Source organism: Erithacus rubecula, assembly GCF_903797595.1.
Source record: "Erithacus rubecula genome assembly, chromosome: 2".
NCBI lineage: Eukaryota > Metazoa > Chordata > Aves > Passeriformes > Muscicapidae > Erithacus > Erithacus rubecula.
Window position 1 is genome coordinate 78,755,999 of NC_136685.1, and position 26,468 is coordinate 78,782,466.

Here is a 26,468-nt window from a genome sequence, read left to right on the forward strand (position 1 = left end):
TTCAGGGGCTCTCTGCCAGGCTGTACACTTCTAGGACAAAGCAGGTATAAAAACACTCTATGCTATGGGACACAACCACTCACTAGAATCCATTTGTGCCTCATCTTTACCGCGACTAGAATCCAATGCTACAAGGATGGCCAAAACCCTCACACGAGCCACAGCCGAAGCAGCGGCGCTCCTGCCCGAGCCGAGTTAGGGCGGGACGAGCGCGGGTGTGCGGAGAGCCGGGCGCAACTTCCCGCGGCGCGCCCGTCCCAGCGCGTCCCGTCCCGCCCTCGCCCCGCGCCGGTGCCGCTCACCTCGGAGGCGCCTCTGGTACCGCTCCAGGGACTCCTCCAGGGCGCGCTCCCCGCGGGGCGCCCGCATCAGGACGCTGCTGGCTCTCGGGGAGCAGCCGGCGCTGCCCCCCGACGCCAGGGGCTCCCCGCGGCGAGGCTGGGGGACAGTAGTTCCGCCCGTTCTGCCTTCCCGCTTTGAGCTCTCGGAGGAGCCAGCTCCGAGATCCCTCCGGCTCTTAATAGCCGGCCATTGCCGCAAGCCGCCGCAGCTGAAACTAACAAACGGGAGTCCGTCGCGCTTCCCGATGGCGGGAATGCCGCCGCCAGGACTACAAGTCCCGACATGCACCGCGCCGCCGACGGCGGAGCCCCCGCCCATCGCCCACCCTCGGCAACTGGGGGAGGGTGGTCACCGCAACCCGTCTCCCCTTTGTTGTGGATCGCGGCCGCAGTCGCGCCTGCGCACAGCACAGTCCGTCCGCCTGCGCCCTCGGGCCTGCAGCGGGCTCAGCGCCGGTCCCGTCCCGGCCGGGGCGGACAGGGGCGGATCGGGGCGGGAAGCGCCGTTTACCTCCCGCCATCGCCCGCGCGGGGAGCGCCCGCAGCCCGGGGAGCGCTATTGTCTGCGGGCGGCGCAGGCGCAGCGCGCCCCGCCGCCGCTCGGCCCCGGCGCGTGCGCAGTGCGGCGCGGTGCCGCGGTGCCGTTACCCGCCGCTATGTGCAGGGAATAACGCCGGGGCTGTTGCCAGAGGGACACCGCGCGCTCCGCCCTCGCTCCCGCATCCCGCGGGATGCCGGCTCGCTGAGCACCCGCTAGCGACAGCCCCTCCCCGGCGCGGCGAGCCTCCTCGGAGGGGTGAGTGAGGATGATGCTGCCGCCGCCGCCCTGGGCTGCGGGTCGGACGGGAGCTGTGGCGGGGAGAGGGGCCGCGGTCGCGCCGTGGATCCGCCCGGTGCCTATTGTGTCAGGAGGTGCCCGCCCGCCGGGAGCCGGGCGGGCTGCGGCCGGCCAAGGGGGAGGCAGCGGGGTCTGGCACAGCCCGTTCCCCCTCCCCCGTCCCCGCCGGGCCCGTAGCTTACTCCGCGCCCCCGCCTCCCTTTCCCCTCCTCAGCGCGGCGGCATCGCCGGTGCCAGCGGGCATGGCCGCAGGCGGGACGCGGGCAGCATCCCACGTCTGGCATTCGGTGCTGCCGGATCGCGCTGCCCGCGGGGCGCCCCCGGCACACCCACCCATCCACCCAACCCCGGGGCTGTGCAGCCTCCCCTCCTGCTGGCGGATTTCCGCGATTCCAGCGGAGACGTTTCCAGAGATTTAATTTTTTTTTTTGGGGGGGGGGGGTTGACCCTTTTTCACTGACTGCCCCGGGGCTGGATGTGGTGTGTTTCTCCGGATTTAAAAATCAATGTCGCGCTTCGTCTGGGATGCGGCGTTTCCCCCTCGTCTCCTTAAAATAATGTCTTCTGTAAAAGGGTGATGGAGGAAATCTGCGCGTTTCGCCTTTTCTCATATTGCGTATTTCCACCCGACGAGTCAGGTCCCCTGCTTCCGAAAATATCCCTCACGAGCTTTTCGTTTTTCGCGACGCTTCGCGCGAAATAAAACATGAAATCAGTGTTTTTGTCCCCGGTGGCGAGGAGCAGCCCGGGCCCACTTTGTGCGCCGGCCGTGGGGACGAACGGGTTACTGCGCTAACAAAAACCCGATGGCGATTTTCGAGCAGAAAGCGGCGTCGCAGCGGAGGAAGCGGCGGCAGGGGCGGGGCGGGGGCGCTGCCGGGGCTCCCCCTGCGCCCCGCGGCCGCCGGGCAGCGAGCGGGACCGGGCAGCGGGACCGGGCAGCGGGACCGAGCGGGCACTGAGCGCTTCTCCAGCCTGAGCCGGCAATTAGCCCATCAGTGCTCGCGGCTTGATGGGGGAAAAATGAGATGTAGATGGTATGCTGATGAGTTGCGGATACATAAGGATTGCGTTCTTGTGACAAGAGATTAGATAGCATCCACTGATCTGCACTTGGAGGAAATTATTTTCTTCCCTGTGAAAGCAAAGGTACTCATAAAATATTTAAGTGTTTTGAAAGAATAAAGCCTGTTCTAGGGCTGCGATGATCATCTTTTCTCCTTTGGAATGCCATTCAAGGCATTATGACAGCGTTCTTGGCCCTAGGCTTGCGTCTGTAAAATGATATGTGGGATGGGACAGTTTTTGTAAACTGAAAGGAGACATGATTACATATGCTGTGATTTCCTATGATTAATTTCCTCTGTGAATTGCTTGGTGTCCAGATGCTGGGAAGTCTGTCTTGCTGAACTCTGCTAATATGGAAGCTCCTCACCTTTGAATTTTATTTAACAGGGAAAAAGTTAAACACTGTAAAGAGTCACCCTTCACTCTTTGATTATCACTTTTTAAAACACTTTTTCGCCTTCATGTAAGCGTTCTGCTCTTGTTGGCTTTTTTTTCCCCCCTTTGTTTGATGTAGGTTAGGAAGGTTGGCTGAATAGACAGTGTAGAGCAGCTGGGGATACAAAGAACTTGGTCAAAATCTCAAGAATCTACAAGTTATTTGTAATGGATCAGATTAAAATGCTTTCTTTGATTCTTTTGAAGAGAAACCTTCTGACTTATAAGTTGTTACCAAACTGGCATGACAGTGCATTGTTTGGGGAGAGGTTTTGACATATGTCTATTTCCCATACCTAATCTGACGTTTGAGAAAAACAATGGATTCTTCTTATATTGAGTTTCATCTCCTGTAATGGACTTGACAGGCAAAATTTATTGAAAATTCTGGTGATAACATACAAGCCAAAAAAGATCCAGGTTATGAAAATGAACTGGAAAAGTCTCTGGTTGTAGGTGAGAGCTTGGAAGCTTCCTCAAATGCCTGGAATGAAATCCAAGGCATGTGTAGTTGCAGGAATGGATTTTGCAGTACCATTTCCAGTTCCTGGCATTGCAAGGAGAAGGTATTTAATGTATATTGATACCACAGTATCTCCTTGATTCTCCTAACAGGACAGTTTCCATGTTAGCACTGCTTTTCTTAGCTTTGCAGGCAGAATGGAACTGAGATACAACAGATTGTTTTTACTTCATCTGGAAAGCAAAGACAAACTGTGAAATTCTGGATTTCTTTTACAAAACTCTGAATTGGGCTATCAGATATGGAATGCATGCAGATAGGAGGTTTTCTACAAGTAAATTCTCTCTGCTTCTAAGCACTTGTGAGATTGTAAAAGGACATGATGGCACTGCCCCTCTTGGAAGAAAATATGCATAATGTAGTAAAAATTGATTCTGTTGTGACCAAGGGACTGCAATTTGAGAAAAGGAAGTTGTTTGTGACTGAGGGATGGAGCTTCAAGTGTGCTAGCTGGGAGCTGGGGTTAGATGTGTGTATCTCCTCTAAGGTGCACATCTTCACTGTGCTGCTGGAGCCTGGGGGGCATTTCATTGTCTGATGGGTTTGCAGTGCTCTCACTGAAGGCAGCTTCCATTCTGCTATTGATCCCTGCGTGTATCTGCACATTTTTGAGGGACTGGTTTACTGAGAGCAGCTTCCTTCAGTGCTCAGTGCTGGGGTTTCCCTGGATCACAGTCCAGCCAGGGTGCTGAATGGGGCAGGTGTCATGGGGAAAAGCAGTATGTGATTAGGTGACTTAAACTGTAACATAATGCATGCAAATAAGGGTGGGAAGAGAGTTGTTTAACCAACGTATGCCTGTTATACAGTTATACATTCATAAAAATAGTAAAAAATACTAAGATAAATTGCAAATTCCTAGTTCTGTCTTGTAGTTTAATTTCTCTGACCGTACCACCATAAAGCTCGGTGGTTGTTTTTATTGTACAAGTGCATTTGTGGGTAGAGTGATCTTTGTACTTAAAATTGTGTTTGACCTTCAAGAAACCCTTCTGTTAGATATTAGTATGTATCATTTTTTATCATGTATCAAAACCAGCTTGTCCTAGAGGTTTCAAATAAAAGCCACGATTATATTTTAGTAGACTGTTGACATGATTAGATTTTAGATGGGGAGACCTGTGTTTAGGAATGTACTCAGTGCTGCATCACTGAAGTTGAAGTGTGTCCTGCTGGCTCTTAGATTGGGGGGGGGAAGTAAGGGAGTGGGGTAGATATTAAAGAGGCTGACTAGTCATTCTCCTCTCTTAATGGTTCTATGTGGAGTATTCCCAGTTACTCCCTCTTCTTTGGGGTTGGTACAGCATGGCTGCACTGCTTTGTTGCAGTGACTCTGGTAGTTTACGAAGTACATGCGAAGTTAATTCACTCCACTAACCCAGGAGAACACTATTTCTTTTCTTTTTGTTTTGCTCTTTTTTTCCCCCCCTTCCTCCCTTGGATTAGCAAATTGAATTATCTTATTGTGTGGCCAGATGAGTGCCAGAGCAAGTACACAGTGAGACAGCAATGTCAAGCCAGGAAGAGGGGAATGCTGATTTTATCATTAGCAAATATATATTTCATTTACTTTACCATCCTGTGTGGCTTTCCTGTGCACACTGCAGACTACTGCAGTCAGACAGGAGGTGGGTTATGTGTTAATCCAATAAAAGGAAAAATTAAAATACTAGGTTTGTTCTGTTAGTCTTTGCTTGAGGTCCTTGATACATAAAGTGTCCATGGCTACATACTAAGCATTCACTACCTATCACTGGAAGAAAAAAGAGTTTCTCTGGAAAGTAGATGTCAAAAGAGGGAGGACAAGTAGTTCTGTTAAGCATTGTGGCCATTGTACTGGGATAAGCAGGACTTTTGTTCCGGGCTAATGCTGGTATCTTCTCCTTTATGGAATTTAGGGATGTAAATTTTCAAATATTTTCATACTTTTATTCTCTCCTGTTTACTAATTTTGAAGTGTGTGGGTTTTGTGAATTGTAGGAAGGTGCTAGTAGATAGAGGTTTAGAGAAATGGTGCGGTTTTAAATTCAAAGAAGAGATTATAACATAATTTTTCTTTCTATGCCTTGAATATAATGTGATAAATTTTTCACCTGAGCCCAGAAAATCTGTCAGCTTTGTTTCTTCCTCTCTTTTTCTCCTCTGAGAAACTGTTACTAAAATGTAGACTTTTCCTTAGCTAGTGCTTTTCAGAGCTGGCATCATCCACTGGTGGGTCTGGGTGGCTGATTCAGGTCCAACAACTGCAGCCCTCTTACTGTCTTGCTGCTTTGGTTGGTTCTGCTGCTTTTATTGCAAGGTTTGGTGTTCTTCTAATAGGGTTCTCTGTTTACTTGTTTCTGTTCTTTTGAAGTCAAATGTTTTATATTCTGATCTAGTCAGTGAAACTTAAGAGGGTATTGTCCTTGAAAAATGGCTGAGTCTTCTGAAGTCTGTGTGGTGCATTTTCCAGATCTCATTTTGTACTTAATTCCAAATAAAATTCTGGTTCTGCTCATTTTGTTTCTTTCCAGGAAGAACTGTAATTATTGAGCTTTTCAGAGACATAATAACAGAAGTGGTGCCACTCCCTGGCATTTCCAAGATGTTTCTTTGTGCATGGGGTATTTAGTTAGTCTTCAGCTGTGGTATATGAAAAACTTGTAATCAATCCATTAGCAAGTCATTATGGTCTGAAAGTAGTAATACATTCAGTGCATTAAATCAGATGTTCTTGCAACTTTTCCCTCAAAATTACATGCCCAAATAATTTTGTTGATGATTTTTCTATTCATTTGCAAATATTGGCCCATCTAAATATGAATTCTATTCTGTGTTCAAAACCAAAGCCTTTTCAATTTTGTCTTATTTGTCTTCTCGAAGTGGATTGCACTTCAGAATTAGGAAGAAAAATGCAGGAAGTTAGAGTGTCATGATACCTTTTCAGTTTTCTCATGAACATACTTATTTCCTGCTTACATTAATCCTTCCTTCTCTCCTCTCTATCCTGTGACCTAGCTGATTATTTAGTTCTGTGGAACTGTATCATCACAAGAATCTTGATGTCAGGAATTATTCCACTTAACTTCATAATTTAATTTACTAAGCCAAAAACACTAAAGGGGAATACTGTAGTTTTACTTGCTTTTTTTTTATCCTTTGCAATTTTCCTAAAAATAGGTGGACACATAGGTGGACCTTTGTTCTGACTTATATCCAGAGTATCTGTTCTCCAAAATTAGGTATAACCTGGTGCCAAGGTAGTGTTGAAAAAGGTACAAGCAATATTTCTTGCTTTCTGCTGAGGCATTGATAGCCTCCCATCTGTTTTCTGCTTCAAACTTTTGATTCAGATGTAGTTTCTGTTAAGGATTGTTCCTTCCACTTGGTCTTCATTTCTTCAACTGAGTCTTGAAAAGGCAATTCAGTAAAAATTACCTAATTTTTTATTCATGTTCAGCAATATATCAACTTAATTAAATAATTAAAATCTTGGCTATATATATATATATTTAATTACGAAAAAGCCGTCCCAGTTTTGTATTAGTGATGATTACCCTTCTGGTGATTCATCTCTTCTTTCTTTAAATGATCATGTGTTCTTTGTATTGTACTTGGTTTCCAGAGAGAATAGTTAGGTAAAATGAGGGTGAAACCCCTCTTGTAGGAATGAGTTTTTGAGGTGATTCACTAGCCAAAAACACAGCTTGAATTTTAGCTTTAGGTTGACTGTGAAACTGACTATTACAATTTTTTTTTTATTTTAAGCAGAGATTATTCAGAAAGCCTTTGAGGAGCCACTAAGAACCCAGAACTTGTTTAGCTTTTGCATTAGCCAAGGGTTTTGAAGAATGGTAGCAACTTCTTGACATAAGTGTTATGGAATCTATACATTTTTTTCATGTTACAGATAATACTGCCCTTGGTTGGTCATTTTGTGTTTGTTTTAATATTACAGTTCCTGTTGATAAACATAATAAAAGGTCTTTTTCAAAAATTGCTTTTGTTCTAAATGTTGCTCAGTCATCATGCTCTCATAATCATTTAAACATCACGCTGATTATTTTATTGGGCCAGATTGGTGATAATTGGATAGAGCCTTTATTTTGATGAAGTCATTGTAGACTTGAATCTTTAACAGCCTTAGTGAAATTAGTTAGTTCTAAGTATGCCATAATTCCTGCCTATTTGTTTAAACAAGTGTTTTTAGTTTCAACTCTTAGCATTTTGATCTCAAATTCTGCAGCATATTTTTAATTAATCGCATCTTATTTAATCAGCTTTTAAATTCACCTTGTGATCTCTTTTAATCTTGTGACCTCCAGTCCTAATATATTACAAGGAATCCTATGCCTAACTATTTGTTGCTGAGTGCTCTTCTGAGAGGTGGGATTGTGATTGCATGCCCACCATCAGTCCTGCAGACTCATATAGCATATCAGAAAGGGGCAGGAACTCAAGGTCTGGAATGAAAATTGGAAGCATATGGGTGTTTTTCAGCTGAAAACAGATTCCTGATGCAGAGAATTGTCTGCAGTTGTTTTATGGGGACCTGCAGCAAGGCTTCTGATAAACATGCTTATTTTTTTTGCATTTTTTTTTCTTCTTCTGTAGATAGTGTGGCTCTGTTCTCTTCAGTTTTTGTCTTAGTTGGAGAACAGTAAGAAAGATAATGTTGCTGGCACAGAACTGAAATTAGTAAAAAGGAATGCATGGATATAGTCAGTAGGAGTATTATGAAAAAGAATAAGTATTTAAAAGAAGAACACTACCCAAAACCAAAACAAAACTAGAGATAAAGAACATCAAGAATGAGCAATGGAAAAATACATTCACACACAAAAAAATAAATCAGGTTGAACTTAAATTTGGACATAAATTGACTCAATCACTTGAAGGCCCAGATATGTTGCAAACTTTTTTAAAATTCTTTTTTAAGTTTGACAGTAACAATATTTGAAAGAAGGCAGCCATTGCAGAAAATGTTTCATTATTTCCCTAATCATAGTTTGCCACTTTGTGCTGAATCTTTATACCCTGTTTGTTTTGTTGTCTTTTTTTCTCACTCCAGATTTTATTTTTGGCTCCTTGAGCATGCGTGAGTTTCTGTCTGCCCCAGGTCTTAGTGCAGTCAGTGGATCTTCAGGTGCTGCAGATTCCATCTGTGTATGGCAGGATCTGTTTTTACACAGCAGTGCAAAGCCCAATGTAATTCTGTTGCATTATATTGTTTAGCTTACTGTAGGAAGTATATTACTTGTCATTAGCCAATATAGTCTTTTTCTATTTTCCTGAAATCAATACTACTTCCTCCAGTATTTGAAACTTCTAGATGCCATGTAATTGTCTTGCATACTGGATGTGTAATTTTTCCACCATTCCTTGAACAAACACACCTCGCTTTTCTCCATTTTTGTGGCCTGATTTCTTTAGCACACTTATTGGCAACTTCAGCTGTCAAAGTTAAATGTGTTAGGTGTTGTGTTGTTGAAGCTGCAAATAGCAACAGTCACCTTCCCCCTTAGGGCAGACTGATACTCTGAGTCTGGTTTGTATTGAACTCTCAGAGGACTGTCATTGCACATGGCTTGTTTCAAAATGCTGCCTGGTTACTGGCTTTGAGGAGGTCACTGTTTGTAACAGAACTAGGAGCTAAGTTATGCAACAATCACCTTTCTATACCTGCACATAGTTGAAGTGTTTTAAAGGGTTTTTTATTCATCATGGCTTGAGTTCTAGTTTGTTAAGAAGTGAGACATTTTTTTTCTGCCAGGGTTTCTGATGTTGCTTTTAGTCTCAAATTTTACTTACCTCATTTATGTACACATTCTCTTGGTTTGGTTCATATAGCTGGGTATTTACTTCAATGTCTAACAAGATGAATTCCTTTGAATGTTTTCTGGACAGACTATAGCATATAGTAAAGTCTTTTGAAGTGTGGTAGTAGAAGTAAAGGATGAACCATCAAGATGTGAGAGTGAACCAGGAAGTCACTCGTTGTCCAGTTGAGCAAATAGAATCCTTTAATTTCATTTAAAAGTATGAATATTATCAAGCATACTACTATTTTTTTAGTATAGTTAATGAATTTAATTCAAAAACACTGTGGGACAAGACTAGTTTTAAGAGTTTAAGATCCTTGAGTTCTTGAATTTTATGAGTCTTTCCCTTTGTGCTGTTTCATTCCAAAACCAAGTAAAGCATTAAGCCTTGCTATTTTTATCTGTTGTGGTTTTTGAGGGACAATGCCACTGATCTTCAAAAAAATGTATTCAATAATGTCCCTGTATTGTTTTATTTATATAGTTATTTCCATAGGAATTCTTTCTGTTCAAGATACTTATTCACATTAGGGGTTACTGATATAAAACAGATTTAGAAGACCAACTGCATTAGTGTGTCATGAGATGAGAGACCAAAAATTTGATCATTGGGTGTGTTTAAAACATGATTGAGCAAGTGAAAAAAGAATAAAGTTACACACTGAAACATTTTACAAAGTGTATAGTTTTAATCTGTAATGGATAAACAGGAAAACCTGCTTTATATTTGGACAGTAATTGTGATGAAGCACTGGAACAGGTTGCCCAGGGAAGTGATGGATGCCCCTAGAGGGGTTTGTGGCCAGGTGAGGCTCTGAGCAACCTGGTCTAGTGGAAGGTGCCCCTGCCCATGGCAGGGGGGTTGGAACTCAATGGGTTTTGAGGTCCCTTCCAACCCAAGCCATTCTGTGATTCTGTATTAATAGTCCTTACAGTTCCTATAGCTTTGTCTAAATACAAGAAGTCCTGTGAGTCTTAGGAGGATTTGTGTATAATTGTCTTGTAGCAGCCTAAGTAGAGCTTCCTGCTTGGCTGTCCTGGTCCTGCCCTGTTCTTCCCTTTTCTCCCACCCTCACTTGTACAGCCTCACCCCTTTTGCTTTGGTCCTACACTAGAGTGTAGATTCTGGGCACCATTCATTTATTATGGCAGTGGAGAAGAGCACAGGAGTTATTCTGTGGTGAATTTAACATTGAAATAGCCCAGCTCAGCTGCACAGGCACTAGAGGCAGGCAGCCAGGGCAAAGGGAGGAGTTCTGACTTTGTGGCTGGGATGAGAGGGTTGACTCTCAGCAGAGAAACTGGCTTGAGCTAGTATGGAACTGCAGCTTCTTCACTTTAACATTTGTATGGTGAGGCTTAAAAACTTATGGTGAGGCTTAAAACTGCCTGTTTGCCTGCCCACTGAATCTTCAACACTAGGGTTGAAAATAAGTCAGTACAGTGAAGTTCTGCAAGCAGCTTATGACTGGGTATCTTTATCTGTGTGTTAGTGTTGTTAGTATATATAAATTAGATAGTATATATTAATTTTGCATAGTGACTCCTGTTCCTTGGCAGATGCAGGGAACACAAGGTACTTCACACAAAGTAGGCTACTTGAGATTTGCTGCAATACAAGTGTGTATGCAGGAGCTGCTAATAAGGAAAAAGTGCTGCACTATAAATTTCACATCCCATACTGCTCCTATATTTACATCTTTAAATTTAATTAAGCTACCTTCCCCATTTCAGCTAGTAAAACTTAGGCACAGGCTGCTTCCCTCTCATAAATTCTGCATAGACTGGAATTTTACCAAATATTAACAGCTGTGCAGAATCTGAAAATATGTTTTCTTTCTCTCTAAGCAAACCTGCAAAAATATCTGAAAAGCACTTTGAAGTTGAGGATAAAATTTGAATAAATATCAGTCTTTGGAGCTCTGTTGTACATAGAGGTTTTTTTGACTACTTAGAATGAAAATACAGATAATAAAGAATAATTGTTTTACAATGATTATTCAGTATTCTTTTATTTTTTCAGCTGCCTTTCTGTCTGCAAAATGTTGCAAGTTGATAGTTACTGGTATATTCTAGACCAGCTGTTTTCTAACTGTAAAATTCAACTTCTGTGTATGTATTGGTGAACATAGTTGGGCTATTATTAATGGAATATCTCTTTAATCTATAATGGTGCTTGTGTGTTTATCTTGCAATGCCATGAGAATGCATCATTCTGTTAAAAATGCTTGTGTGCCTGGATGGGGTGGCCCTTGACCTATTCATCTTGGGGACCAAGTATAGGGAACATTTATATCTTTTTCTCTCCCTAACTCTACCTTGCCATAGTACCTGTCTCATGTATTCAAAGCTAAAGGGCAAAAAAAAAAAAACCCACTTCTGAAATTCTGGCAATATTTGGAAAGTGCTTTGCCTTTGATTTTGAAGTAAAGCATTCCTATTAAGATAAAATAGAGAGAAAAACATATGCAGGAGAACAAGTAATGTCTGGTTTCTTATGGATGTGTCCTGTATCCCAAACTGTACTGAATCTCAACATGCACGTGAGCTCACTCTTGTTGTGTGGGGAAAATAACTTGTTCTGTTCTCTACAATGTTCTATGGAGAAAACAACTTGTTCTGTTCCCCACAATGTTCTGTGGGGAAAATAACTTGAGTGGCAAATGCCCTTCAAAGGCAGTGAGAGCACAAAGAGGCCATGTGAGCACAGGTCAGCCAGCAGGCTATAAGGAGCTGGGAATTGTTAAACTCGTAGCACTGTTTCTAGTGGGACAATGGGTTTGTTCTTTTGAACTTGTTCTGCTCAGCTCTCCATTTTCCTGACATTTTTAGGAGCTTTGTAACTCTGAAATGTCCAGCTCTCTAAACTTTGCTGTTGGGAGGAACGATGGGTGGAAACAAAATGTGAGCTTAAGCCTTTTTTCCTCAGGTAGCTAAAAGTAGTTTCAGTAAGAGTTTTAATTGCTAGGTGTATGGTAGAAGGAGAAAAAACCCTGGTGCACAGGAAATTCCATCTGAACATAAGGAAGAACTTCTTCACTGTGCAGGCACCTCACACTGGAATATATTGCCTGGAGAGGTTTTGGAGTGTCCATCATTGGAGGTACCCAAGAACTGTCTGGACACAATCCTGTGCCATGTACTCTGGGATGACCCTGCTTGAGCAGGGAGGTTTGATCAAATGACTCACTTTTAAGTCCTTCCAACCTTATCCATTCCAAGATTCTTTGAAACATAGAATAATTTAAAGAATACAGGATGTGAATTGTTCCAGCCTGTAAAAATGGAACTCATCATGATCTGTCTTAATCAACTTCGTATGCTCTTGTCCATATTTAGTTCCATCTTAAAATGTTGTAAAATATTTTTGGTACACCAGAAGATTATTTCTTTAGTGCAACAGCATGGTCAGTGTTGGTTAACGTAGCTTTTTATGCAGCTGAGCTTAACTGAGTTTGAAGTCTAATTTTTTTTGGAGACCTCAAATGAGTAACTTCCATAGTAACTGTGGGTAGATCTTAAAGTAATCAAAATCTAAGACTTTAGGCTTGTTCAGTAAAGTACAAACAAAAAGCATGACTTGATCCCTTTTTGTGGATGGGATTACAGTAACACTTCCTCCTGCTTGGTTTGGTGCCTGGAGAAGTATGTGTAGTTTGGAGTTCTTCCCATTTAACCTTCCCTTTCACATTTCTTCCTTTTTATTTATTTTTTTTTTTAAAGCAAAAAAATTCATTGAACTGACAATATAAAATCTATATACATTTTCTCCCATAGAATGACTTGAATTCCAGACTTCTGTCTGTTGGAAGACACACTTGCATTCATTTAATAGCCTTTAAAATATTTGTAATATGATACTAATAATACCATTTTCTATTCATCTCCAAGTATTCTGAAAATAATAAAATTTTTGTTTTGGCATTCCACAAAATACATGCTAGTGTACTGAATCAAGTTTAAATATCCAGTCATTATTAAATTAGGTTATAAAGTCCACAGGAAAAGAGACTGCTTACTTAGAAGTGAGGACTTCTGATTGTGATTTAGTTGAGGGGTTGTGATCTACCTGCTCAAACAAGTTCTTGCATAAAAATGTTGAGCTCTATATGCACTCTAGGTGCTAATTCTGAAAGTTTGTTTGGATAATTCACTTGTAACTGTTTAATCACATTTAGTAAATAAGAGATAGTAGAAGAAACAGAATCAAGACTTATCATGCTGGTAGTTATATTCCTGTTTGTTGGCTGCACACAGGAAAGGAGTGAATAGGCACCACAAGCAGATGTGGAATAGCTTCTCTGTGGGGAAGCCATTTACTGGGTAGTAATTACAGACTGCTTTAAAATCTTTGCAATAAGTACAATTTATCATTAAAACCATGGGTATTCTTAGCATTTGTGCAAATTACCCTGCTCTCTGTCTTGCTAAATTTCTAATACTGTTGTTTTCAACAGCTGTTTTCATATGATCATACTTTGAGAAAGTGTTTGTTACATTTGGTACCTTTCAGTTTCATTTCACAGGAAGGAGAGAGATATGAGGACACAGACAATAAAGAAATGCCACATTTCAAACAGCAGGACTAGATTTCTTTTGGGCTATTTGGCTTCTGATTGAAGAACCAAACAAGTAATTAAAATGTAAGGCATTTTAAGCCTTGTTCAACTCAGTTTTTATATGAATCTCCAGGAAGAAGACTTCCCATCAGGAAAAGATCTAAACATGATTATGGCAAGGAATTATTTTTATGCTTTGTGCATGCATGCATACTCTTCCTGTCTTCAGACAGTGAAGATTGCCTAGAGCAAACATCTCTTGCAACTTTAAGACAAAAGTTTGAGCATTTGCTTGCTTTGTAAAATTAGTTCATCCAACTTTCTTTTTTTTTTTTTTTTTTTTTTTTTTTTTTAATGATGTAGGGCTTGTGTTACTGATCTTGGAACAAACAACTCAGTGTATTTCCAAGAAAAATACATCTGTGGACTTGGCTGTTGAGGGTAATTGTAAAAAGCTCCAAAGCATTCCATAAGGGAGAAGATAAAATGCATCAAATATTTTGTGTGGAGCATGATAAATGTTCTTCATGTTACAGTGGAGATGTAGCAAAGAATAATAATTGATTACCCTTTTGAAGTTATGTATCTGTATTGCTGTGAATGGATGTAGAGATCAGTAACATTGATATCAAGAATTGTCCTCAACCACTTCAACTTTCATGTTCTGTGTATTCATGCATTGTGTCAAGATGTAAAATGGAGTTGAAAGGAGGAAGGTAGATATTAAAACTACTTCAATACATGCTTTTCTTTGTAAAGTAAACTTATCTTCATACCCACAAAATAAATAATTCCTAGTATGAAGAAAAAATTTGCATTGCCTTAAATGTAATTTAATCTTACTAAGTATCTTGAGTCACAAGCTAAACCCCACATATTTCACAATTTTGGGGAAAGTGAAATCACCACCCTTGGGAGGTTAAGAGGTCCAGTTTTATTTGCCAAATCCTGTTTGTTTTTTCAGTAGTGCTCAGGGTTGTGGTCAGTACTTGGCCAATGCAAATAAAACCATCTCATCACACACAGCAATCAAAATCACTTGAAATATGCCATGATGGAGACAATGAGAATAGGAAGTGGAAGAGGAGGATTTGGCTGCTTCTCTTAAGGTTGCATTCTGCCTGAGTGCAGTGCCTGATTTGTATTTGTTTATTTATTTATTTTTCTGTTTGCTTATCTCAGGAATGATGTAGCATGATATGGAATAGAGGGAAAGGAAGGATTACTGCAGCTTTCATCACAGAGAGCTTTTCCTCAAATATGATTTGGTTATGATTTCTTTGGTTGGCTTGCTACAATCGTTTCTAAAGGCTACTTATCAGATATACTGTTTTATTAGCATGTTTGGTATGCTAATCTCTCCAGGGATTACCTCTTTTGACCATGTGAAATAGGGAGTTTAAAAAATAATTTTTTTATGCAATTCCTTAATCTGAATAAGCGTGATGGACAAAAAATGAACACTTGATTATTAGAACATAAATTAAGCTACTTTTAAAGCAGTTATTAGCCTTTATTTGAGCTGGTAATTAAAAGCAGCTTTTGAAAAGTAATGCTGTTCAGTGTGGAGAGGCTTCAGAGAAGTACATTAACAAGAAATTATTTTTTTGTTAATTAATGTAAAGATTGGGAATGTGAAATGAGCTGTTTCTTTACTAAATGCAAAATGTCATTATTGTCTGGTATCAAAGAATAAAACAGGATCATTCTTTAAATTCTGAACAGCTTTACCCTAGTGGCCAATAATGGAGTAGGTTTTAGTGTTCAGATAGGGTGACTTAAAAGGAAAAATTAAATCTTCAGGTACTTCTCATTACTGTAAGAACAATGTATGTATAAAAATGCTTATGTTTGTTGTGTAAGACTGTATTCATGTAAACACCAGTCCTAAGCAAGGTTTTCTAATCAGTCTTTTAAGGATTTGCATGTTTACCAGTATTCTCTGTGAAGATAACTCAGTATCTTATTTTTTTGTCAAGGTGGTTGTTGCTGCCAGGCTAGGGGAGTGGTGAAAAGGATGCAGCAATACTTCCTTCATGCAGAAGAGAAGTAAAAAGCCCTTTCTTAAAGAATCAAATCACACTTATATAGAGTAGATTGTGGTAGCAAGGACAGCAGCAATTTCATAGGTGCAAGGCAGGTAACACCCCTGGTGAACATGCTTTCATGAAAACATCACATCTCTCACGAATCCAGCACATCCTTCATCATTGCTGTAATTCTTTCTATTATATTTTCCTTGAGCAGCCTGACAAAATCCAAGCTGCTTCTTTCCCTGGCTTTCACCAGTATCCACAGTTGTTATTGGACTTTGCTTCAGTCTGCTGTTTTTAATAAAATTTGATCTCTTAGCTTCTTCTAGGGGTTGTGATATGTTGATTCTTTCCCCCCTTGATAGCTTCACGATTCATTTTTTTGGGGATAGTGGCTTAGCCACTTAACATGCCAATTCCCTCTGCACCTGCATGTCTCTCGTCAGATCCAATGGACTTGTTCACCTTCAAGTTCTTTAGGTGGTCTTGACCCTGATCTCCTACAGTGGGTGGTTTTTCATTCTCCCTGTCCCTGCCTTTGTCTTCTGTGACTTGGGTGGTGGGGCTGGAGCTTTTGCTGGTGAAGAGCAGGGCAAAAGAGTGGTTGAGTGCCTCAGCCTTCTTCATATCTCAAGTAACTAGGTCACTTTTTTCCTTCTGGAGAGGGCCCACATTTTGTCTAGTATTTCTTTTTTCTTTGACATATCCGAAGAACCTTGTTGCCCTTGGCATCACTGACCAGATCATTCTTTTAGGACACTAAATTTCCTTGCTCAATCTGTGGCTGTTGATATGGTATTTCTGCCAAGCTACTTGTCCTTGCTTCAGTCCTCTCTAGGCTTCTTTTCTGAGTTTGTGCAGAAACTACTTTTCATCTATGCAGGCCTACTGGCAAATCTGCCCAACTTCCTCTCTATTGGGATGCATCTCTTCTGAACTTTGGAGGTGTGATCCTTTAATATTAATGAGCTTTCTTGAACCCCTTTTCTCTTCAAGGCTATATCCTAGTCTGAGGAAAAGACTGAAGATCCCTGAAGAGGCCAAAGTCTGCTTTCATGAAGTCCAGGGCAGCGAGGTTTCTGTCCACCCTCCTTGCTGCCCTAAGGATCTCAAACTCCCCCATGGAGTCACTGCAGCTATGGCTGTCCTTGAGCTTCATTTTCCCCACCAGCCTGTCCTTGGTGATAACAAGGTCCACCAGCCCCTCTTTGTTGGCTCTTCTAGCACTTGCAGAATGAAGTTATGATCAATGTATTCCAGGAGCTTCTTGCATTGCTTACACCCTGCTGTGTTATCCCTCTGACAGATACTGGAGTGGTTGAAGTCCTCCATGAGGACCTGGAGTTGTGAATGTGAGGACACTCCTGTCTGTCCACTGAGGGCCTTATCTGCTCAGTCTTATAGGTTAAGTGAAGCAAACACCCCCTATAATGACACCTGGCCCTGCTCTCCTTTTAATCATCATTCATAAGCTCTCAGTCAGCTCCTCATCCATCCCCAGGTGGAGTTCCATGCTGGTTACTGATGTGGAGGGTGATACCCTCTCCTTTCTGCCTTGCCTGTCATTCCTAAAGAGCCAGTATCATTCCATTCCAACATTCCAGCCATCCTACCACATCTCTCTGATGCCTTCCTGGCAACTGTATTTCAAAGGTCTGTTCACCAGCTTGGCAAACCTGTGTCCAAAGATACTCTCCCCCTTCTCTGATAGATAAACACCAGTAGTGCCCCAGCAGACCAGGTTTTTCAAATTGAGCCCTACGGTCTAAGTAGACAAACCTCTGTGTGTGGCACAGTCCTGTAACCATTTATTGATTTTCCAGATTCAACTGACCTTTCCAAGCCCTTCCCTTTAACTGGGAAGATTGATGTGAAAACTGTCTGTGTTCCAGAGTGCTTTAATCACTGCTCTGTAGTCATTGGTACTTCTCTGGTACCCACATGAAATAATAGCAGCAGGTAATTGCCACTGGACCAGATGTTTTTGCATATTGTACCACTCAAGTGACTGATAGCCATCAGGTAAGCCTTAGGTTTCATACATTCCTCTGCAGCATTTGTACGTTGATACTGTCATAACAGCAAAGGACACAATCTCAGGATTCTTTTTTATGTTGTCACTATTATATAAAAAACAGAGTAGGATAAGGTCTTTAAGTCACTGTGCCTCAAAAATCAAAACCCTAAAGCATCTTGGACTGCAGCTGCACTGTTGGCAGAAGAAGAAGTCTATTTCAGATGCTGATCTGACAACTATTCTGGTGTGTCACAGCTGTAAAATAGACATGGGTCTAATTCTGACCTGGACCAAAGGCAGAGGATGCTTGTGCAGTCCCAGAGCAGCAGCAGTGTTACAGGACAGATTTGCTGCCTGACAGAGGGCAACAGCCTCCTGAGCTGCTTCCTTGTCCTTATTCCATCAGGTGCATAGAGTGACCTGTAGGGCGAGAAGAGTATTTGGGTCTCTTCTGTAGAGATCTCAAACCCCTTGAAAGCCAGAGGAAAATCTCTTTTCATGCTTAGTCATATTCACAGCTGGAAGGCCTTTTTTTTTTTTTTTTTTTTTTTTTTAATTCAAATATGAGGAAGTAATGCTTCCCTCAAATGTTGCTGAGTACTCTGCAGCCTATCTGTGCTAGGGCCAGCCTGTACCCTCCTGTTGCACCACTGCAAAGCTGAAGGTGTGGCTGTCTGTCTCTTCCTCCCCACCTCCCCCTTCTCCCCTGCCCCTTTTCCTTTTTCTCCTAGTCACAGACTGCCTGAGAAATGCACTGCTGTTGCTTTATAGATTTGGTACAACTCTGTAACTCTTGTTTTAGTCTCTTATGGTAGGCAGTATAGGTAATGTGCATATGTAGGATTGTACCAATTGGAGAACTAAGGGGCATGCCTGAGTTTCATGTCCTAATGCTTTGTAAAGGCAGTTTCTTGTTTTATTTTTTCTTTTGTTTCTCATCCTTTAGTTATATCTATTTTTTTTTTCTTCTTAAGCTTAAAATAGCTTTCAGAAAAATCTTTTTTTATAATAGTAGATCTAGTAGATGTTCTCTGTCTATAAACAAAAGTTCTGGGGATTTTTCAGGCATAGGATTGAAGGATATCTATATATTTTTACTTTGTCTTCTTTCCTCCTCCATCTCTCTGTTGAGAGCATCAACCACAAGACTGAAAGCATGAAGGGCAAAGAAGGTAAAAGAGTGCAGAGCAGTGATTAAGAAGGTTTCTTTGCTCTCAGTATTTCTTTTGTACTGTAAAATTTTGTTGTGGTTACGTCTTTCAGTCAACACTGGAAATGACATCTTTTAGTCAAAGTGTAAGGCTTCAGTATATTTTTTTAATCTGTTTTTCAAGAAATTGTGGCCAGTTTCAGATATTTGATCTGAGGTGGAACAGGTCAAATACTTCAGAAGCAGAAAACTCAAGGGTATCATTCCAAGCCCTGTCAGTTATATCTTAGTAATTTTAGGAGAGAATCCAACTGAAGGATTGAGTTGAATCCAAGAAAAACTGAGATTTTTATGAGACATTTTGGTTTAGTGATAAGGGCAATTATCCTAATCACACTCCTGTTCCCCATTTAAACAAGGAAGTTATATTGAATGGATAAATCCCTTTTCTCTCACTTAAATTTCCTGTTTTCTTCCACTTTACATATTTGTATGCTTGCCATCCAGTATCACTCTTGTCCAGTAATTTAATAAAATTTTGATGAACTTTAAAACTAGTATCAATAGTCCTTTATATTAGTGGGAATGGCAACAGTTTGATGTTCAGGGCTGTATGTAGCATTTGAATGTTTCTAGAGGGATATGTTCAGGTGACTTTTTCAGTTAGTGAAATATTTGAAAATAATAATACTAGTTTGTTCAATTGCTGAAAATCTAGGAAATTTTGGTCATTTTTCCTAAGTATGTGAGTACATCTTATTTTGATGGAGAATTTCAACGGTTTTAAGCATAAATTACTTTATTTATGCTTCCTTTTGTTTAATAGCCTTTTAAAGGAATATTTTGATTAACCTTTATGGCAAACACTTGTGAAGTATGCTTGAATGTACAAAAGGTCCATAAATACTTGAAAAAATATTTTTATTGATCATTAGGATGTCATTTAAATTTAGATGGTTATTTATTCATTTAAGGGTTTTGAGAAGCAACATTACACACTACTGTGGCATGATATATAGCTTCTGTAGATTGAATTCCAGCTCTCAACAGAAGGTTCTTCAGTCCTGCAACTTCCGTATTTTTTTTTGTTTGGGTTTGCTGTATTTGCTGCACAGGGTTTTTACTGCACTAGATACCCTGGATAGAAATTGGTGAGAGTATTTTCAGTCAGGAGGCTGCTGTCTGTGCAGCCCTCTGTCTCCCTTTCTGGGATGACAGCAATGTGAGCAGAGAATTACGAAAGCACCAAGGATAGTTACATGAGTTTCATGACTAAACATTTAGAAGCCATCCTAGAGCATGACTTATCTTCTTGTTTTTAAAGGCCGTGTGATGACAGATGACCCCTTCCCTTTACTTTGGAAAAGTGGTCTTAATTTTCTAGCCACCCTGTGTGTGGGTTTAAGCTTACTTTGCTAAAGCATTAGGTGTTCAGAGATGTAACAGAAATAAATTAGACCATTTGAATACCAATATATTGTGTGAAACTAGGTACTTTAAAATGCTGATGAGTTTGGAACTTAAATATTCAAGACTTAAGATATTTCAGTGTTAAAAAAAGCTCTCTATAGTTCTGCATTTACATGAAACCCTCTCTACAAATACTTGTGGAGGTTTTACCGTAAGTGTTAATGAATTTCTCATGTGGTGCTGTTGAGCATGGCAGATGAAGTCAGGAGGAAGTTAATAATTCAGGAAAGGTTTTTAGTGATGTGTAGTAAATAAGGCACAGGCTAATCAAATGATGAGGAGAGGAAAAAGAACACTGATGAACTGACTGTTAAGCTCTTTGTTTTAACCTGAGTACAGTAGAGTCCTGATTAAAATATGGGGTGATGTAGTTAAAGGTTGTTTTCTAATGCATGTAAGTAGGTTAATTATGATCACCCACGGAATACTTTTGTGTTACACTACCCCACTTCAGAGGGATTTACAGAGTAGACAATATTACTGTGCTGTTTGCCACTTACAACTTCCCAGGTTTAAATCCATTATCTTTATAGATTACTTTTTAATATCAGTTATATGGATGCCATAATCTTCTCAGGGTTGAAGTTACCTATAGGTTGGTCTTTCTTTGGCACAGATTTCTCTGTTTCAGTCAAAATTAGAACTGCTGGCACTGGTATTTTCTATTACTTTGAGTAGCCAATAAAAGACTCATAAGAGGCACTTCTCCAGTGGGTGTTGTTTGCTGACAGCATTTCTTTGTGATTTGGCTACCAGCTTCAACTTCAGGTCTTCTCCAGTCATTACTGACTCCATCACTGCTCTCATTTCTGATTTCTCCCTTGTCATGGCTAATTTCTGACATTTACCTTTCTTGAGTCCTGATTCCAGAGTCTGCCTAGGTCTGGTTCAGGTGTCGTGTCCTTGTGTGGTGGTGTTCTCTCCTGTGTCTCCTACCCCTTATATTTGCTTCTGCACAGGAAGAGTTGAAAGTACCAGGAAAAAGATGCTGTAGTTTTGGTCCTAACTGGCACTATAAAACTAAAACAGCATGCTCCACAAATTTATTTAACTACCTCTGTGTAGACTGATGTGTTGAGAGAATTTATCTCTGTGCTTGTTGAATGAATATACACGAGGAAGGTTTTCAAAAGCCTCTTGCTTGTCTTTGGCCATTTGGATGGATTTGTACAAGGGCAATAATACAAGGTGCAAACTGATACTCAGGCCTCCTGCCAAATTTCAATAGCAGTTTGCATATATGAAGTGCAGCTAGTATTTTTTTTTAAGATAGTGACAGAATATTCTGCTCTAACCTAATTTTAGAAATATTTCAGTAATTTCTTCAGAAATTTCCCCAAATTTGCTAGGCAATTGTATGAGAAGGTTAACTTAACTTTAGCAAATACTTTAGCAGCTGGAAACAGGAATTTATAAGGGCAAATAATGGACAACAAAGGGCTTCTGGCTTTGTCAGTACTGTGTCTCAGCTTAGTGCAGTGGTTTTTCTAATGTTGCTGTAAAATATTCATAAGTACTAGAAATAGGATAATTGTAAGCCATTAAAATTCTACTATTTTCAGTCTTAATGTGAGAGACTATAGTGCTTAAAAGTTGGAATTTCAGATATATATTAGGTTTAATTTAAAATGTAAATATAGGGGGTTTTTCTTTCTAGTATTGTTGTATCAGTGTTCACTAACTTTAGTTGTAGCTGTTTTCAGTTACAGGCAAGTACAAAAATGCAGACTGTAAAATGCTCAAATTTGAGATTATTAAGGATTTTCATTTGCAGTAAAAGGACTGTATTAAAACCAGTCTTGGCAGTGTCTCTTTGGACATTTGAAATGGGTTACACCCATATTTTGGCCGTATAATACAGGATCTTCATTCTTAGGAGTGAAATATATTTACAGGAATGATGCAGCCAATTTGCCTGTTGCTACATCATCTGTTTCAAATGACTTATTACCCACATGTTCATTCCAATACACTGGTTACTGCCTTTTGGAAGTTGTAGTCCTTCACCATAAAATCCTGGTTCTTCTGCAGACAAGGAAATATTTGGCATTTGCAATTGACTTGCAGGTATCTGGAATAAAGGTTTGAATGATAAAGGTTTGATGAAATGTTTGCTAGTTTGGTTAAAGATTGCAACACAATACTTCCATTTTAGGAAATACTAATAAAACCAAATGCTTAAATGAAGCATTTCAAGTTATTTTTTCCTAGGGTAGAAAAATTAGGTAAATACTTAATCTGAAAAGTGTAGTCTGTACTGGAGTAAGACAGGTCCATCTGGGACAATATCTTGTCAAGTGTAAAGAAAGGCTAGCTAAGGAAGAGAGCTTTTTGGGTAGGATAGTGAAACCTCACTAGAGCATCCTCCCAGCCCCTCAAAATGCACTTCCTGAGCTCTAAGTGGCTTGTAACAGGATTGATTTAGCATACATGAAAGAAAGAAATTACTTTTTGAACCCTGTGTAACCTTTTAGTATCCATAAAGTTTCATTGCAAGAATTATCATGACCTAAATATACACTCTGTAAGGAGCCACTTCTTGTGATGATTTTGCATCTCTTACAAAACAATTTAATTTGATATCTCCTAGGCAGTGAAGCATCTTTCATCCTTGTAATGTTCAGAACACCACAGCCAGACTTTGAGATGGCAGTGTATTCAAAACATTGCAAACTTTCATGAGGTTTTTGGGGTGCAATGTAATTGTCTACATACTGCCTATATGTCTAATAAGTGTGCAATTCCATATCCAATTTTTAATGCATATTTTTTGTTCTGATATTAAGCAACTGTTGCTCCTGGATCCTGTTTTCAGCTAGTTTTGCTATGCAGATTCCAGCATAGCTCTGATCAAAGGCATTGGTTTATTCCAAAGAATACTTTAAAATAAAATATGTATCTAGGTTGATGGTTTCTTGCAGTTGAGACTGCAACTGTTTCAAAAGAACAACATTATTAAGTTCGATAGAAGTGGTGATGGACTTTTAACTACAAATATGCTGCCAAGCTGTGTGGCAGTGATTGCTTTGTATAATACATTTATAAAATTATTTCAGATAGCTTAATTTAATCTGTTTGTTGTCAGGCTTTATCGTTTGTAGGAAGTTTGGAGTGTTGGTTTATTTTTCTCTATCTCTAGTTGCTGACCTACTTGTCTGTTTTATAAACAAAAATTGTTTTCCTCTTTTACAGTCAGTCTACCTGTGTAAACTACAACATAGTTTTTACTAAGAAATTTTTCCAATTTTTGATTTTTTTCTAGATCATCTTGGAGATTTTCGTATGAATTTCCAATTAGAGCAGGAAGGCCAAATGGTGCAAATGTAATTATGATGAACAGATGGGGTATTTTAAAAGGTAGTAAAATATAAACAGAATGAGGAGCTTTGATACTGAACAGCAGTATGCTTGCTGTCAAATATCAAGTTAATTTACTTGTTAAAAGCTGGAATGTAGACTGGCCATTTGTAATACTTCCTTTTCCTCTCTTAAAGGGAACTGAAAAACGTCATTTGATTGACCCAGTTTATCTTGTCATTTTAAACTAGATTAAATTGAAAATACAAATACTAATTTCCTTCAAAAGTGATGAATAATCCATTTTAATTATTAAAACACATATTTAGTAACTACATCACTTTGAATTTTATTTCAGCAAATTCTTATTGTAGATGTAATTTTTAATCTTTTTAGTTTCTAGAAATAAAAAATGTTAGAGATACTGTATTCTGTTGAGTCAGATAACATTAAGTGGACATATGTTTCACTTGAATGTGTTGTGATACAGCTGTGGAAAAATATTCTAAGTATTACTATAGAATACTGTTGCAACACATATTTACTTTTTTATTCAGTAGCTTTTTAGCAGGTTTAGTCATTCTGAATTCTTCAATGTGAATTGCATTACTTTTTAAAATTGGATTGACAACTCTGCTGGTTCATTTTACCACCCGACATGGGATTCTTTTGACTCATTATTTTTTAAAAATCTGCTTTGTCATGTCACATGCAGTTTTGACTTAAACTTAATTATCTTTGCATATTTTAGTAATTTCTGGTGTCTCCTTGATTGTAGTTTGGCTGATGGCATAGTACTTGCATTGTCATTTTATTCAGTTTTTCCATGTTAGCCTTCGTTCTGAGGACCTCTCTGAATTCCTCACTGAATTATTATTCAAGAGTATGCTCAAGTCCACTACAGCCTTATGTCTACTTACAGTACATTTGCTAACCTTGCAGAAATTCACTAATTGACATATAATGGAAGAGAAATGCCAGCTATTTGGTACTGAGAGAAGGGCTTGCTTTTGATTTTCTGCAGCTTTTCTTTTAATGAATGCAGTGTGGTTATGAATGAATGTAATAATTGCTTTGGCTTGCATTTTCTTTAAGAGAGATTCGTAATACTCCTAAAGCTTTTTCAACTGTTAACATTGAATTACTCTGAAGAGAAATTTAATTATATTTTTGTCCAGTTTCAAGTAAATCATGGGAAGAAGGTTTCCATAGAAGATTTTATCCAGTTTTATGACATTTTAAATAGCTAAGGGTTTTTTCTTCTGTTTTATGGTATATGTTGAACCTTTTATTGATAAATAAAGGTGAAGTTTTGTAGGAATGCGTCTTTTGGATTCAGTACTTACAGATTACTTCTATTTGTTCATTTTGCTCTGTGTTTGGAATACTAAATGCACACTGTTAAATTTCCAAAATGCCTGTTTTATCCTCAAAAACTGAGAATAAATAAGAGCAAAAGTTCCATTAAATTAAAGCTCCTTTGATCTGGTGCTGTACAGAGGACTTGAGTTTAAAATCCAAGGAGGTAGTTCTTTTTCACAGGAAAATGTAATGACACTCCTGCAAGTTACTTGCTATATTTTGTCAATGTTTGCTACATTGTTTATTGGTTGTGATAGTGAAGCATTATTGTAGCAATTGTCTTGATAATAAGTGGTCAAATGCTAAAAGCTTTCTGACAACTTGACATACAACTTTGGCATTAGCTAGCTGCTTGTTCCTTTTGCAGATTACCAATTAAATCTGCCTAGTTGCATGAAGCAGAGCCTGGGACTGTGTAAATCTGAATCTTGTGGCTTCCTGTGATTGCTGGATTCAGTACATGCTATTGAGAATGCTGTATTTTCAGAGGCTTTTTTGTATTCTGCTCACAGTGTTTGCTGAGCAGAAACTGTAGCTAAAAATAACTAAAATGAATTTCTCTGTCTCTCTTGCTTTCTCACTGCAGGATGACGTAGCTTTGCCAAGGATTTATCAGCTAAGCAGAAAATGAGCTTAACATCCTGGTTTTTGGTGAGCAGTGGGGGCACCCGACATAGGCTGCCACGAGAAATGATTTTTGTTGGAAGAGATGACTGTGAGCTGATGTTACAGGTAATTGCTTCAGCCTTCCACGTGCAACTGCTCAAATGGTGAACTTTAAAGCACCAGCTTCATGCATTCCTTTTGAAAAATAAATTCCCCAGATGTTGGGGGAGTGATTGTTTTGAAGAATCTTATGTGTCCTTAGGAAAAAAAAATAGTTTAAATTATTGCTGTCAATCATGCCATTACTGCTCAAGTAGAGAGAATCACATTCTCTTGATATGTCAAATGCAGCTTGCAAGGATAGAAGATGAAATAAATTTTTCATGATCAGTAAAGTAAGTAGACTATGTTCTGTAACATGTGATAAGAGAACTGGATGTTTTTGAAAAGAGCCTTCTTTTTTCAGCAGCTTGTAATCTAATTTAGTCACATGACTTGATATAACTCTCCCCGTGCCTTGATTGTGTTGTACAAAGAAAAATGAAATTAATAGAGAAGAGTATTTCTCTGTCTCTTAGGAAGTTGAATGACTCAGTTTCAATAGAATTGAAAATATACAAGTCAAAATAGCTTGATCCTTCAGTAACTTCCTCAACTTTGAGGATCACTCTGTGAAAGTCTTAGATGTGTGTAGCTGTGTTGTTAATGTAGCCATATTGCATATTGCATGCACTTTGCTCTGCCAAAGCTGTAGTCCTCTGAGCTGCCTATTTCTAATATTTTTTTTACAATGACTAATGGTAGTATTTTGGAAATTTCTTACATTTTTGTAATTTACTGTAGAGATGTTAAGAAGATTCAGCTTCAATACTAACATTCCCAATCCTTCCTACCATTCAATAAAATACCTTGTTTTAGAGTTTTTGTTCCCAAAAGTTGTGTATGCAGCCATTATTGGCCAAATTAGA

The 26,468-nt window shown here is 39.6% G+C and overlaps 2 protein-coding genes across 14 annotated transcripts in view; one reads left to right on the plus strand and one right to left on the minus strand.

Moving 5' to 3' along the window:
- SDCCAG8 (SHH signaling and ciliogenesis regulator SDCCAG8) overlaps positions 1-923 on the minus strand; it is a 104,882-nt gene extending 103,959 nt beyond the window's left edge. Inside the window, exon 1 of one of the 4 annotated variants that reach the window (XR_013773363.1) lies at positions 303-837. Coding sequence is in view for 3 of the 4 variants with exons in the window: in XM_079298581.1 (XP_079154707.1) it covers positions 303-660 (358 nt within the window). In the remaining variant the exon portion in view is untranslated. Of the gene's footprint in view, positions 1-302 lie in introns of all 4 variants that reach the window. The other 3 variants (XM_079298581.1, XM_079298583.1, XM_079298582.1) reach the window with 3 other exon arrangements.
- A 40-nt stretch (positions 924-963) lies between these two features.
- Positions 964-26,468, plus strand: part of CEP170 (centrosomal protein 170) — a 91,551-nt gene continuing 66,046 nt past the window's right edge. For 9 of the 10 annotated variants that reach the window (XM_079298571.1, XM_079298578.1, XM_079298573.1 and 6 more), the window contains exons 1-2: positions 964-1,137; positions 25,481-25,626. In XM_079298571.1, the coding sequence (XP_079154697.1) occupies positions 25,522-25,626 (105 nt within the window). In that variant the 5' untranslated portion in view covers positions 964-1,137; positions 25,481-25,521. The remainder of the gene's footprint in view (positions 1,138-25,480; positions 25,627-26,468) is intronic. The other variant, XM_079298572.1, reaches the window with a different exon arrangement.